The 14562-nt window shown below is 42.1% G+C and overlaps 1 protein-coding gene across 1 annotated transcript; it reads right to left on the bottom strand.

Moving 5' to 3' along the window:
* Window positions 1–306: 306 nt before the first annotated feature.
* ankrd33aa (ankyrin repeat domain 33Aa) lies at window positions 307–9257 on the bottom strand. The gene is made up of 5 exons (XM_086045332.1): window positions 8970–9257; window positions 6949–7263; window positions 6259–6388; window positions 6033–6173; window positions 307–4394 (listed from the first exon to the last, which is right to left on the bottom strand). Exons 2-5 carry the CDS (start codon window positions 7204–7206, stop codon window positions 3577–3579), a joined length of 1347 nt encoding a protein of 448 aa, XP_085901458.1. The 5' UTR covers window positions 7207–7263; window positions 8970–9257; the 3' UTR covers window positions 307–3576.
* Window positions 9258–14562: the final 5305 nt, after the last annotated feature.

Here is a 14562-nt window from a genome sequence, read left to right on the forward strand (position 1 = left end):
AACTCACCTGTTAGCCAACCAATTTCTTGTCCTGAGATGAGTATAAATTTGACATAAGAGTGCATTTCAGACCCCCACCACTAGATGACGCCAGCAAATTTCACAACATCCTGCCACCATCAATTCAGTGGAAGGACAATATAAGATCCCTTGGTGGCAGTATTGCAAGGACTATAGATTACACATTTGTGCTCACATTTTCCATGTTTGCAGGTGATTGTGTGTTTTTATACAGTACAATACTATTGAGTGCAATTTTTTTCATTTGAAAATACACTTTAATAAAACACATTTTCGGTGGGTTTTTGGGCGACTGGAACACACAAGCACACATCACACTGTTGCACACATTACACACGTTAACCTTTTTTTTTTTAATTATGTTTTAAGATGGAGGGAAGCCGAAATCGAAGTCACCATTACATTTCAATTAATTGCCCAGCCCTATGCCAAGGTACTACATTGATGTCAGTTGAGGATCTTCAGGTAGTACTTGACCTCCATTGGGTGGCATTTTTTGTCAAAAATCAAGCTCTTGTGAGGGGCTTTTATTACTTGGCTATCCATGGTAGGGCTCGGTCCCTATACCCCACAAATAGCAGGGGAAAGCTGTTGCTGCCTCACACTCTAGCCACTTGTAAACAATTACGGTGGAGCTCAGCCTCTGGCTAGTGGACATCGTGGCTAGTTATTTGTTTGCAACGATAGGGAAATGCAGCTTCATGAGATTGTCACCAAAGAAGACGAGACTTGATGTCATGTCATTGCACACTTCTGTATTTAGCTGATAAGCTGCTTGATTGCCTCAGCTGTGTTACTGATGGCAGCGTCAGAGGGTGTTTTTAGTGGTCGAAATCCCGACCCTCTTGTGCTCAGGCAGCGTCATCGCTTTTGGACTGTAGACGCGGCTGGCAGCTCTCACTTTACTTGTCATGTAAAGAAGAGCACATTGCTTGTTGTATTTTACTACAGACAGTCATTTGCCTTCACTTCATCTCAGTAAAATATTCCTATTTGTTTCGTCTGGGAGTATAACTTGAGCTGTAGTCACATTCCTAAAATTACTGTCACTGTTCTAATTACTTTGTATGTCCTTCTTGGCCCAGGGCATGCCTTACTTAGTCATCTCATGTGCTCCTTCCGAGCACTCCGGAGATGTATTTATTTATTGCAGCTCTGACCTGAAGTCAGCAATTTCCCTTGGCAAAGAGGAAGTGAGCCATTATACTAATAATAATCTCACGTGACGCAACAGACTCAAAATGACCACATCAACAACGCCAATGTCTTTTTGGTTTTTAGCTTTTGTTGCACATTGAGATGAATACACAAGTAGCCAGTCAAAGTCAATTGTTATGTAACGATCCAACATATTGGATTAAAAGATTTCTCAGCTTCGCTCTTCATGAACCATTGCATGCCACTTGAGCGGGTAGATTTTTGGCGCCTTAAGATAGCTCCGTGAAACTTAATTGTCAGTAACTACGCTTACAGGTCTGATGAGGCAAACATTATTTCTAGGCAAGTAGTGTTTTGTGAATTTGCTCCGAAATCCACCTGTTTTTAGCTAGCTCAAGGGGCGGCCATTTTGTCACTTCTGTCGACTGATGATGACATCAAAGTTGCTCAGGGCTCAGATAACGAGCAATCGTGGCTCATCTTCAGAAAACGGGTGAGCTGTGATTGGTCGTTATCTGAGCCTTGCGCAACTTCGATGACATCTTCAGTCGACAGAAGTGAAGAAATGGCCGCCCCGTGAGATGGCTAAAAGTGGGTGCATTTTGCTGCTTAACTTATATTCCACAAACACAATATTAATAAGAATGCTGTGTTTCAACTAGTGGGCCTGCGTAGAACATATTCTGGGAAAAATATGTTTGGGTTGACTTCCGCTTTAAAAGAGGAACTGTTCAATTGCACTATTGATGAGCTACCTTTAGAAGGAAAAAAAGGAATTTACCAAGAAATATAAGGTTATGTCACCACATTCAACACACTATTGGGAAGTTTATCTAGCGGAAGAAACAATCTGAGCGATGTTTGGAAAGACTCTCTCGTGTGAGTGTTTAACTAGCGGCACACACAGCATATTTGATAAAGAGATTGTTGGGCACTCATTATCAAGACGATTTGTGCCTTGAGTTCTTCCACACCAAACTCATATGAGCATGCCTTTGTTGACCTTACTTTGCTTACTGTGAACGGAAAATGGCCTTTTCCCAAATTGTTTAATGGTCGGATCGAATTGTCCAAAACGTCTTGTTAAAATTCAGTGAGAACTAATGGAGACCGCTTCTTGAGGTGTTTAAGAAATGTGACAAAAGTCCTGTCATGAGGATATAAAAGGCATCTGGTGGATGCTACAGTACATGTTGCACATGGAGAGAAAGCTCAAGTGGCTCCTGTTTGGTTAAAGAAAAAGACATGTCCGGCATACATTCAATATATTCAATATAGCTTCCCATATCATTTGATATGACATATGATATCCAAGAGCTTTGACCTCGTAAAATGAATTCATAGATTTGTCTCTAAATCCATTATACCTGTTTTGAGATAATTACTGCGGACGTGAAAAGACTAAAAACTGCACTGTCGTGAATTGTGGGGATCTAGCTTTAGGCTGTTTTTCACCATTTCAGATTTACTGATGTTTTCGGGCGAGGTTACACGGCGTCCAGAGACGCACTTGGCTATCTAGCATGAGTCGCCCTCCCCCAGTGTATAAGAACTTGAGGCCAAGTGACGTAGTTGAGTTACTGGCATGAGTCTCCCCTCGCTCATTCTCTCATCTACCGCCGCAGCGTGCAGATAGCTAGCTAGGTACTACTACACCCCAAACACACCTTCCTTCCCCATGGTTGCCGCAATTTACAGAACGGCTCTGTGTTCTTGTTTGAATTGCTAAACGAGGAGGTGATGCCGCAGATGAGAGAGCAACCAAGAGGAGCCTGGAAGCCTGGTAGCTCATGAGCTAGCTGGTGGTTAGCAACTCTCATTGTGACGTGGAATGCGCCGCAACGACCTGTTGGGATATATTCCAGCCATCAGAGGCTTTAAGCGGATATATTTTTGAAACTCAAACATGTAGGCATGTGTGGGAATTAGAAAGTTGCTAGACAAAGTAGCATTTATTTTTCAGCAGGGCTTGTTTTCACGCTTTCAGAAGACACGCCCACGGCGCTTGACGGCGGTGACAGTGGCATTTTTTAAAATGATTTTTAAGCCTAATTGTACTGTATCGACTTGGCAACTTTTTTAATTATTCAAATTTGGCAGGATTGTTAACAACGCTCTTTTCTGTAGTGTGTCAAATCCAGACACACTATTAGTCAAATCTAATTTCCATTTTATAGGGACTTGAACTCGGTAAACAAATGCCAGCGCAGTGGCAGGTAACACGTTTACACCCCCAGTTAAACTACTAACATAAGAGCTAACAGCTAATTGAATGGAAGACCGGGCATGTTTTGTGAGCCCAATCAATACTGCATATTTACCGCGGCAGCTCGAACAAACTCTGTCAAGATAGTCTGAAAAGGATAAAAAATCTTCTGTGGAAACTTCCAATTTGGGTCATCTTTTGTCTTTATTTTTGGACCCCTTGGACATTCTGTCTTGCTCTCGTTCCATTTCCTTTTGCTTCTCCCTCTTCTTCTCCTCCTTGGCCTCCTTGTACCTCCACACAGGAGGCTCCAGGTAGCCCTTCTGCCTTTTCTTCTTCTTCTCTTTCTTTGGCGTAGGCTCGCCGGATTTGGTCACTTCAATTTTGGGGACACAGCCTGTGGGGAAGATGCTGTTCCTGTGCGCCATGCTGCGGGGAATGAAGCCTCTCATGCCCCCGGGTTGCGTGCTGCCCCTGCGCTCGGCCTCCTGGCAGCAGGACGTCAGGGAAACTGAGGCGACTGATGCGGCGCTGGGGGAAGAGGAGCTGAGGGAGCCGTTGCTGTGAGACACTGTGCACTCCTCCAGCTCCTTGCTGCTGTGCTTCTCGAGTAGCTCGGGAACAGCAAAGCGCCGCTTCCCAATTTCTGGGGGGCTGCTGGGACACAGTGGACGGCAAGCGGTGGCTACGAGGGGGCTGTGGATGCTCGTGGTCATGCGCACCATGTGGTCCATGACCCCGTTGTCTTGGGGGTCCTGAGGGAAGCTGAAGGTGAGGCTGTCCTTTAAGCGCTGCCGCAGTTTCTGACCTGTGGTTTTGGTGGCATTGGCCTTCGCCACCAGCTGTTTGAGCTCCGGCCACTCAGGTGTGTAGCGCCCACAAAACTGCTCAGCGGCAGGATGAGCTTGCAGGTACCGTATTCTGTTCATTGTCTCAAATCTCCCCGTCTTCAAGACCCAATCCTTCAAACCGCGAGCTTGAACATGGTCCATTGCATTCATATCGGCACCTGCGTGTGGCAAAAAAAGTCAAATATTACTAATGTAGAGGCGTATCGCACAATCAATTGCTGCTTCACCACAGTGGCCAGTGGTTAGCACGAGGTTTGTCGTTGGAATCTCAGCTCCGGCCTTCCTGTGTGGAGTTTATGTTCTCCCCCTTTTGTGGATTTTCTATGGGCAATGCGTCTTCGTCCCTTTCTAAAAATCTAAATTGTCCGTAGGCATGAACGGTTGTTTGTCCAGGTTAGGTCAGCAAGCTTTACAGAAGCCTGATAATGATCCTGAGCATTTGATTCAGGTGTGTTGGAGGAGGGAGACCTCTCAAACAGGCTGGTTATGGGCTATTGTGGGCCGGACTTGGGCACCTCTGGTACAGGGTGTACCCCGCCTCTTGCCCCTAAGTCAAGTGGGATACCCTCCAGCACACCAGCGACCCAGTTGATAATTAGCAGGACAGAACATGGATGGATGGCTGAACGTGCAGTCAAATAACGCCACCTTGTGACCACTTTTGGAACTCAATCCATTCAGTGGAAGAGCACCTCTCTGACTATCCAGCAAGACCTTTTCTATTAAAGACAGACCTAGGCAAAATACAGCCACATCCGGCCTGCCCACAGTCTCTGACCAGCCCTCACAGTGACCATGAAGCCAGTGAAGAAGAATATATGCAATGCTTTTATTTTAAAAGTTGTGCTTTTATTTTGTGCGCACACTTTTGGACATAATCAAGCACTTGTGTCTGCAGATAGCCAACTTAGCGATGTTTTTTAAAAAAAATTACATTTAGCGCCGTTTCAGCCCCGTACAGTAACTATTTTTCAAATTATTTTTCAAATAGAAAAATGACAACAGTGGTGCTAATGTTAGCGATATTTTTATTTCCAGCATGGTGGATGGAAGAGGCCCAAGAAGATTTGGCCTGATATTACTGTATCCGAGTCCACAGTTTCATATATGGTACATATTGGGTATATTATAAGTCATCACTTATATTATGCATCACTGTCAATAATACGCTTCCCACTTATCTATATATTTGAGAGTCGTGATGTGAGTTGGCGGTGGGTGCACAAATTAATTTAAAAAATGTTATTGTGTAAAGGTGTCATTTTAATGACCGCTCATAATTCCATTTAAAATGTGTATTTCCTAATTATAACAACACATACCATATTTATACACATATAACTCTATTGATACAAGACAATATGCTTTTCTAAATAATTGTAAATAATAAGTTGAGGCTTGCATGTTGGCGTGGCCCTTTTCAAGCGTTCCACTTTTTTATGTGGCCCCTTTGCAAAATGAATTGCCCATCCCTGAGTTAACAGCTAAACTGGAAATGTTAGTTATGTATAAATGTCATGTTATCTATTAAAATGTATATCTGTAACTCAGTTCTGCCTAGTCAGAAAGAATAGCTCGGATTAAACTACATTCTTCCGGTAAACAATTGTCATTTCCGAGCAGAAATGATGTCCCTTGCCGTTCATATGCATGACAGGAATCTACAATTCAGGTTCAAGCTGTAATAATTCATCAACAGTGTTGACTGAGATAGATGCAGAAGCTTCGATTGTCCGCCGATGGAGTAGATGGCGTGTGTGCCTGCACGCAAAGACAAAGGCCGTGCTTGAACGTACCATGCATGAGCAGGGCCGACACGCAGTCCTCTCTGCCCTGCAGGCCTGCCTTGATGAGGGCGGTAAAGCCACGAGGATCCCTGACCTCAGTGTCCACACCAGAGTAGTAGTTGAGGATGTAGTTTAGAATAGTGGTGAAGCCTGCAGGAGAAAGACAACATGGAGGCTTGTTTTTCCTGCCTGTGTGTGTGTGTGTGTGTGGTGTCTCAATTGTGGTGCAACATACCCGCTTGGGCTGCAATCATGAGGGCAGAGTTGCCATCGTTGTCTTGGTGGTTTATGTCGACGAGAGGGCAAACATGCAGCGTGGTGACGATGTCCACAAAACCTTTGCTCACGGCCACCATGAGTCCACTCTGACGGGCAACAATGTAGACAAGCCACGTAAAAACACTGTGGCCCAAAAAATGGACTCATGCTTTTACTCTCCGTTATTTATATAGTGTACTGTAACCATTTTTTTAAGGTTTCTATTGACATTGGCACAAGTCTAATGAAATTCATGAAAGACAATAACATTACATTTAAGATAATTTCATGGCATAAAATGTTTTTTTAATTTTTTTTTTTTTTTTTATTGAGTGTCCTGTATATTTACTACATGAATTTAAACTATATTGAATACTGGAAAAATAGCATTTGTCTCTGCTTCCTAAAATTAAACTTTACCATATAGAATAATTAGAAAAATCATACTTTTTTTTTTTTTTTTTTTTACAAATTTGTGTGACTCCATAAGAAATAAGATGCCTGTCAAAGAGTTGATACATAATCACATACTGTACACTTCATAGGGACCCATTGAGGACCAATACAGTATAAAATACTGAGTGACTTACATGGTATTGATTAGGTTGAGCACTATTGTCTTTGGAATAACCGTTACTGCATTGGCGTTAACTGCAATGTTTCTCACCCTGCCGTTAATGTCCAACTCCATGGCCTCTTCCTCGGTCACGCCTCTTTCCAGTATCTTTCGCAGGCAGACGGGATCATTGCGAACGCATGCCTCATACACTGTTTTGGGAGGCTCGGCGTACTTGGCGTCTCTTTCAAAGTTCGGAAGCACCGAGTCGTCAGAGAGGACGCTTGCGGAGTCGGAATCATCCGGGCTCATCTCAGGATCCTCACTTGGGCCAGCCCCCAAGTGGGGGTCGTCGCATGTCGAGGCCATGAGCCCCTTCTGCCGGGATCACACCTGAGCGTCTCGTCTTCGGCGTGCCGTTGTCATCTGAAACGGAAAGATGTTGAGCAGGACACACGAAAATCTGTTCCTTGTCTGGCTTCAGTGTGAACCAGAGAGCACCAGAGAAAGCGCATCTCATCCGTGATCCGTTTCCACAATAGCGGTGAATTTCATGGTCTTGAAATAAACTCCACTTTGGCTTCAGTGATAACAATCGAGCGGAGCATCTTTGTGGCGAAGGAACGTGCACGTTGCAGGCGAGCTGAGCTGAGAGAGCTTTGAGCAAGGCCCAAAGAGGATGAGACGCTTCACCTCACTTCAGCCCCACTTAGCTGTAAGGCCGATTTAGTTGATGTGTAAGCTGCCTGTCCAACATGGCTTTTGCCAAAAGAGGAGCAAGAATGACTACCTACACAAATCCTACAATCTGAATTTTGACTTGGACCGTCCACTGCGAAACTGGTCTGAGGGTCTGCTAGGAGAAATCAATGTTAATGTATTTGGGCCATTCCATTCAATTGGTTCATTTCTGGTTGTTATGCTCTCAAAATAAGATACTGACTATTTTTTAAAACTTTTTTTCTGTTAATAATGCACTTCCTAAACTATGTATTAGCCCATCTCATGCAACTTATTTTTTTTATGCAATCAGATCAATGTGCAGAAGACTTTGCTCAATGATTTTTTTGGTCATAAGTTTTAAAGTTAATTTTATTCTGCATTTCTATTCGACACCGATTGGGTGGAATGGCCCATTCAGGATTTGCGTCTCCAAGTGGGGATTTTAAGACCAGCCACAGAACACCAGCTGGCATTTGAGCTTCATCAAAGCTACACCAACAGATTTGGTGGGGAATTGTGAGTCAGATTGTCCAGCCCTCAGCCATGCTGCTAAGTGACATGTGGCAGGTCTGCTGCTGACGCCTCCTGGCAGCCTGATGGCAGTAAGGGCTGAGTCAGGGAAAGATCACATGCTGATGGGCTCTGATATTTAATAATGATCATTTTCATGGGGCACTAAACATTTACCTGCTGCCCCCGGACAAGCTAACGTCAGAAGTTGTCCTTCGAGGTGTGCCAGCAATTGTTTCATTGGAGGAGCGGACAAGACAGTGAAGCTACATTTATCATTTAACTTTCAGTGTATGTACTTCATCCATAACCAACATGTTAGGATAACACGTTGGATATGGATGAAGAGACTGAAAACGTAGTTTTAAAAAAAAGACAGATTACTCTTATGTGGACACGACTGAAAGTGTGTTTGTTAGGCTTAGGTTTCTTTTTTGTTTTAAACAAAGATGATAATTTATAATGTCTTAACAACAATAACAGATAATAATAAAAATAATAATAATGATAATAATAATAATAATTAATAATTAATAATGATATTATTAGTAATAATACATTTCCACCTGCTAGCAGTTATAGTGCAGTAATGACATTTTGTGGGTTAACTCGTTGACCCTTTAAAGTATTTTTTTTTTAGCAACTACCATACATTTTGTTTTCGGCACATTTTCTGTCAATCAAGCAGAAGTTCTTTACATTCATTTTTTTTCATCTTGAAATTCAACTTGTGTGGCGGCTTCAACTTCCTGCCAAGCGGTACCTTCCGCCTCACCTCCCCGCTGCTCAAGATTAACTTCCAAACTCGAGCCGCGCCTCCTTGACTCTGATGCACAAATGTAAATTATGTTCCCCGAGATCAGATCAAACATATTGTAGGTGCGAGCAATCATTCTCACCCTAAAAGAATCCATCCACAGAGAGTCCTCTTCGTTTCCCCTTGCGTTGATGGCTGAAAGCATCTTGTTGCTTTCGACTCCTTATCTTTCAAGAAACTGGTTGGTCTTAGGTTCCCCAAAGTGTGTGCGTGTGGCTCTCGTCTGCCCCCTCCCTCCATCTCATTGTAATGGCCACTTAAATTGTCTGTCCTCCTTGCAGGTCCCAACATAGGCCGTGCACTCCTAAATCAGGCAGCACGCTCCCCGCCTCTCATCCCGATTACAGAAGATTTAGGGATTAAGCAAAGCAAACAGACAGCGGCCACCCTTGCCCCCCTCGCAGTCTGCCGAGACCGTCCGGTAACCCCACCCCCAGCGCCCCCCCCGCCCCCCTTCCTTCTCGCTCTCGCCCATTTCTCTCACTTGTCTCCACAGCCCCGTCAGTCCACCCGAAGCCACCTCGGCCCGTCTGGTGTGTCATCAGAGCAAAGATGTCACTGGCCAATTCCGCTCTGTGATTCAGTCATCACAGGCGCTTCCCAGCTCCGCGCGTCGTCTCGGGAGTCACTCGAGTCTTTGCTTCTGTTTTCCCATATGCAAATCCATTTGCTGGGACAAACAAAGCCAACCTTGGTGTTGCGCTAAGGCAGGGGGCCCTGGCTGGTAATTGTTCCCATGACAGAGCTGACACACATGGAAACACATGGCCATGCTGTGGCACACGCACGCACGCACGCACGCACGCACGCACAAACAAGGCGGATAGGGAGGGTTGGAGTCAGAAAGGGCATCTGTCGTCCCGAAACAGCTATAAGACAAGACTTCTTAAAATAATAATTTATTGCATTTTCGATTCAGGCTGTAACATAATAAAATGTGGAAAAAGTGAAGCAGTGTGAATACTTTCCGGATGCAACAAACGCATAACTTGGATTTAGAATCTACAAGGAAACACCATAGACAGGCTAACAAATAGCATCTGCTACTTTATGTGGCAGTGTTTTTCAACAGAGATTGGAACACAAACAGTGCAGCAACACATGTCAATGGAAAATAGATTAACAGTCACAGGCATTTATCATTTATCTTCTGTGGAAAAAAAATACTGCAGTACACTGAGCCACGTACTGTAATTGTGAAACTCTTATTTATATACTGCCCCCCCCCGGCGGCAGCCAAATCGCACACGCCAGAGGTAGCCACAATTAATTAATCATGACGCACACACTGTTTTATTTTTAATATTGTCATACTATATGTTTTCTTTATTTCAAAACACGACAAACATTTTTTTGTGTGTATGTGCGGGGGGGGGGCAGTTTGGGAGGCCCCTAAGTATTAATGTCGTTTCCGTTGGTTTTCAACGAGGAAAGATGATTTGAGAAACTCAAATCATGTTTTTGAGTTACAAAAATTCTCACGGAACAAACTAAACCCTTATCTTAAGGCACCAGAGTTCCTCTCTTCATGTCTCATCTCAAAAAAAAAAAAGAAAAAAAAAGAAGAAGTTGCTTCATTTAACCTTTAACAGTTAGGTTCGTTTTTCACAAGCCGTCACACCTTGAGAAGTCTTGTTTGTTGCATCGAAAACTGCTGGTTTCTGTTTCGTCCAAGGCTGACACCAACTTTGCGAATATAGCGAGTTGTAATTCTCTCAGGAAATATCAAGATTCCGACCATTGTTCAACTTGTGGTTTTGCCACTGTTCTTGCTTGTGGAGCTGCTGACTGAACGTGGAGCAGAACATCACATGAACAAATTGATTGAAAGCATCAGGGCCTCGCTCGCATGCTGTCAAAGGCTGCTTGCGGCCAGATGAAGCGCCCCGTTTTATCTGGCGACCTTGCTGGTGAGCCTGCGGTTGCGCAATACTTCCGTTCGATTGGAGATCAAGTCGGCCTCCCTGAGATCAAACAGTGAAACGCAGCACTTGCCGGGGGCTAAAAGTCCAGACTAGATACTCATACCTGTCAACTTGTACGTTTTCCCGGAAAAAAATATATATAAACTCGTTTTTTTGCTAGACTGATCTCATTTTGCCCATTTCCACTCTAATTTCCGTCCGTTTGCGATTCCGACAGCAAACCTCGGCCGATTTTCACGAGCATAGTGCCCCCCCCCCACCTTTGAGCTATAGACACTGCGTTTCTTTCTATATAGAAATATCCGTTCCGTTTCCCCCACCTCTCCCGCTGAGCAATAAATACTGTGCAAGATTAAAAATAGATACTGTGTAAGATTATATACAGAAATGTACGGGCAAATTACAATTTTAAGATTCGGCACAGCCCGGAGTTGACAGGTATGGATACTGTACTAACCGCAGAGGTGGCAATTAAGTACTTATACTTTGTACAGATACTGGTGTAAAAAGACTTTAGCAAAAGTAGAAGTATTAATTCAACTTCTGCAAGTAAAAATATGAAAGAGTACAGCCATGTAGCTTGATGTCACACTTTTTACACTTGGAGCTATTTCTTGGAATCAATACATCACGTTGACACATAATGTGTACCCGATGAAAGACCCACGTCTCATATATTTTGTTTTCATGTCATTTTCATATTTAGTATCAGCGCAGAGTTAAGGAACCACATAGACAGTGTGAACATGTTGCCTCACCATCGGATATTTGTTTCAATGTATGGCGTAAGATGTCACGCTGTATTTTGCAACTGATAAAAAGAAGGAAAAAATTATTGCTGTTCTTTTTTTTTCTTGAAAGTGAAGATTGAAGTAACATTGAGTATCTATTTTACACTAAAAGCATTCAGGGAAAATGGGAGGGGAAAAATCCCGGGAAAACATGAAAATGAAAAATATGAAAAAAAAAAACACCCATTAGCCAGGTTCTGGTGCCGCCACTGGTAGAGGGAGTTAAATGCATAAAGATGCCCGAATAATAAATATTCAAATTACGTTCAATACCTGAAAAGTAACTAAATTCCCACCACTGTCGAAGTGTTGATCACGCTGAGTGATGATACCACTGATGATCACAATAATTTAGTTGCCACCAAGCCATGTTTTGAAAACATTGTTAACAAATGGACGTTTATTGAAATGTTGATGCAGACGATTTGCTATTGAAAGGCGAAAGCATCGGCATTCGTCAATATCACTTTTCAACGCAAGAGGGTAGCATGACACAAGCATTCACGCGCGCACACAAATGAATGAACTTTTATGCGACAACGTGCAGGCACGATTCCAACCAGCAGAGGTCAGTGTGAGAGAAGAAGACGTCCGCGAGAGCCTTGGGAAACGCAGCACTAAGTTTAGCCTGCTTGGTGACTGATTCTGTGTACGGCTATGTGCTTCGCTAATATTAGACTGTTGGCACTTTGTCCAGGACTGATACCAGCGTTTAAACTCAGATTTTTCCATGTAAAAGAATCCCAGTCTGCTCATCAATCAACCGAATGGGAGTTGGTCTGCAGAAAAAAAAAACTAACCCTATTCATGACGGGCGATTGAGGGAAGGTTATTACTCTGAGAAGTGGTTATTTGCGCTCGGCTCATGCAAGGACACATGATCGTACCACTTGGAATAAAGCAGCAATTTGGGGCCTGTGCAGTCTGTACAAGGGCGCACCTACTGCAGCAACTTGATCTGATCTAGTGCAGGCCAGAATGTTTTATGTCAATAGAGCAAAAGTGAAAGATGAGCCTGTGTCCACTTATTTGACTGCGATTGAGATTGAGTGACACTTTGGGAGATGCTCCCATTTGTCATTTGTCTCGTATTCGGGATGTAGAAGAAAGAAAAAATAGAGTGGAAAAAAAAGAATGATTATTTAATTGTGAATCGTCTATGCATGTAGCTAAGTAAGTAAGTAAAAATCCAAACGCACAATTTCTTTGTAGGAGAATCCAACAATTTATGCATTTTAATGGATAACTGTAGTACATACATCAAAACAGATGTTACGAATATGTTTTATATTATTGCTCTTTTGTTGTTGTGATGAAACGTGCTTTGTTACAGCCGTAGCATGTTGTGAAATGCGCTATAGAAATAAAGTTGTATTGTATCCAAACAGCTCAATTTTGCTCTCATCAGACCAGACTATATTCTCCCAGTATTTAATTCTTGTCCAAATGTTGCTCAGCAAACTTTAAGCAAGCTTTGACATGCTTCTTTTTTTTTTTTTCCAGCAATGGGGTCTTGCGTGGTGAGCGTGGATACAGGCTATGGCGGCAGAGTGCATTTCTCACTGTTTTCTTTGTGACAACAGTACCTGCAAATTCCAGGTCTTTTTGAAGCTCTCCACAGGTGGTCCTTGGCTCTTGGACAACTTGTCTGATTATTCTTTGCACTCCTCTATCAGAAATCTAGCGAGGAGTACCCGATCGAGGCAAATTTATGGTGGCATGAGTGGCTTTCCACTTATGTATTATGGCCACTAACATGCTCACTGGATCATTCGGAAGCTTAGTTACGCGCCGGTAACCATTGCCATTGTTCTGTTTCGCAACAAGTACTTTGCGATGGTTTTGCGACAGCTCTTTACTCTCACCCATTATGAGATGTGTTTTTACTCACACGTTGGCAATAAGACCTTTTTGTAGGCCATCAATTAGGACCGAACCATCTGGTGTTCATTTGCACTGACAAGGGGTTGGATTGTTGGATTTCTTGATGATTGATAATTAAAAAAAAGTGTTGTCTTGGCCTCCAGGCCTTTTTGCACCTCCCTTTCTTCATGTGTTCAATACTTTTTCCCTATGTCATTTCACATTATTACACACAACTTTCTAAGTTTCTAAGCTTATTTGTTTTGCTTTCTTTGCATGCATGGGTGACTTGGCTTGTTCCCAACATCTGGTGAAAATTTCATGTCAATAGCACCTTAGGAAATATATTTAGTAAAAAATGGTGACGTGTTAAATATGTATTTCAGCAGCTGTATATATATATATATATATATATATATATATATATATATATATATATGTATATATATATATATATATATATATGTGTGTATTTATATATGTGTATTTATATATGTGTATTTATATGTATATATATGTGTATTTATATGTATATATATATATTATATATATATATGTGTATTTATATATATATGTATGTGTGTATATATATGTATGTGTGTATTTATATATATATGTATGTGTGTATTTATATATATATATGTGTGTGTATTTATATATATATATATATATATATATATATGTGTGTGTATTTATATATGTGTGTATGTGTGTGTGTATATATATATATATATATATATGTATACGTATGTATATGTATATGTATGTGTGTATGTGTATATGTATGTACATACATATATGTATATATGTATGCATATACTGTTTTCATAAACATTTTCCCAAGAAAATGTTTAACATTTATTCTTCTTATTCTGAATTATGTGACTCATGATTTCCAAAGGATAAGTGTGATGAATCGCCTTCTTTGGAAAGAACACTTTATTGACAACAGCAGTGAGACTTGAGTAAGTCTGTTCTTCACGGACTCTCATTGTTCCAATGATGACTGTGAGGATTGACTCATTACAAATAAAGGCTTAATGAACTTCCAAACCGACAAAATGTGCACATTTGCAGAGCACTTCTAAACACATGG

This window comes from Filicampus tigris, chromosome 1 (genome assembly GCF_054856515.1).
Source record: "Filicampus tigris isolate MCC_2025a chromosome 1, RoL_Ftig_1.0, whole genome shotgun sequence".
Taxonomy (NCBI): Eukaryota; Metazoa; Chordata; class Actinopteri; order Syngnathiformes; family Syngnathidae; genus Filicampus; species Filicampus tigris.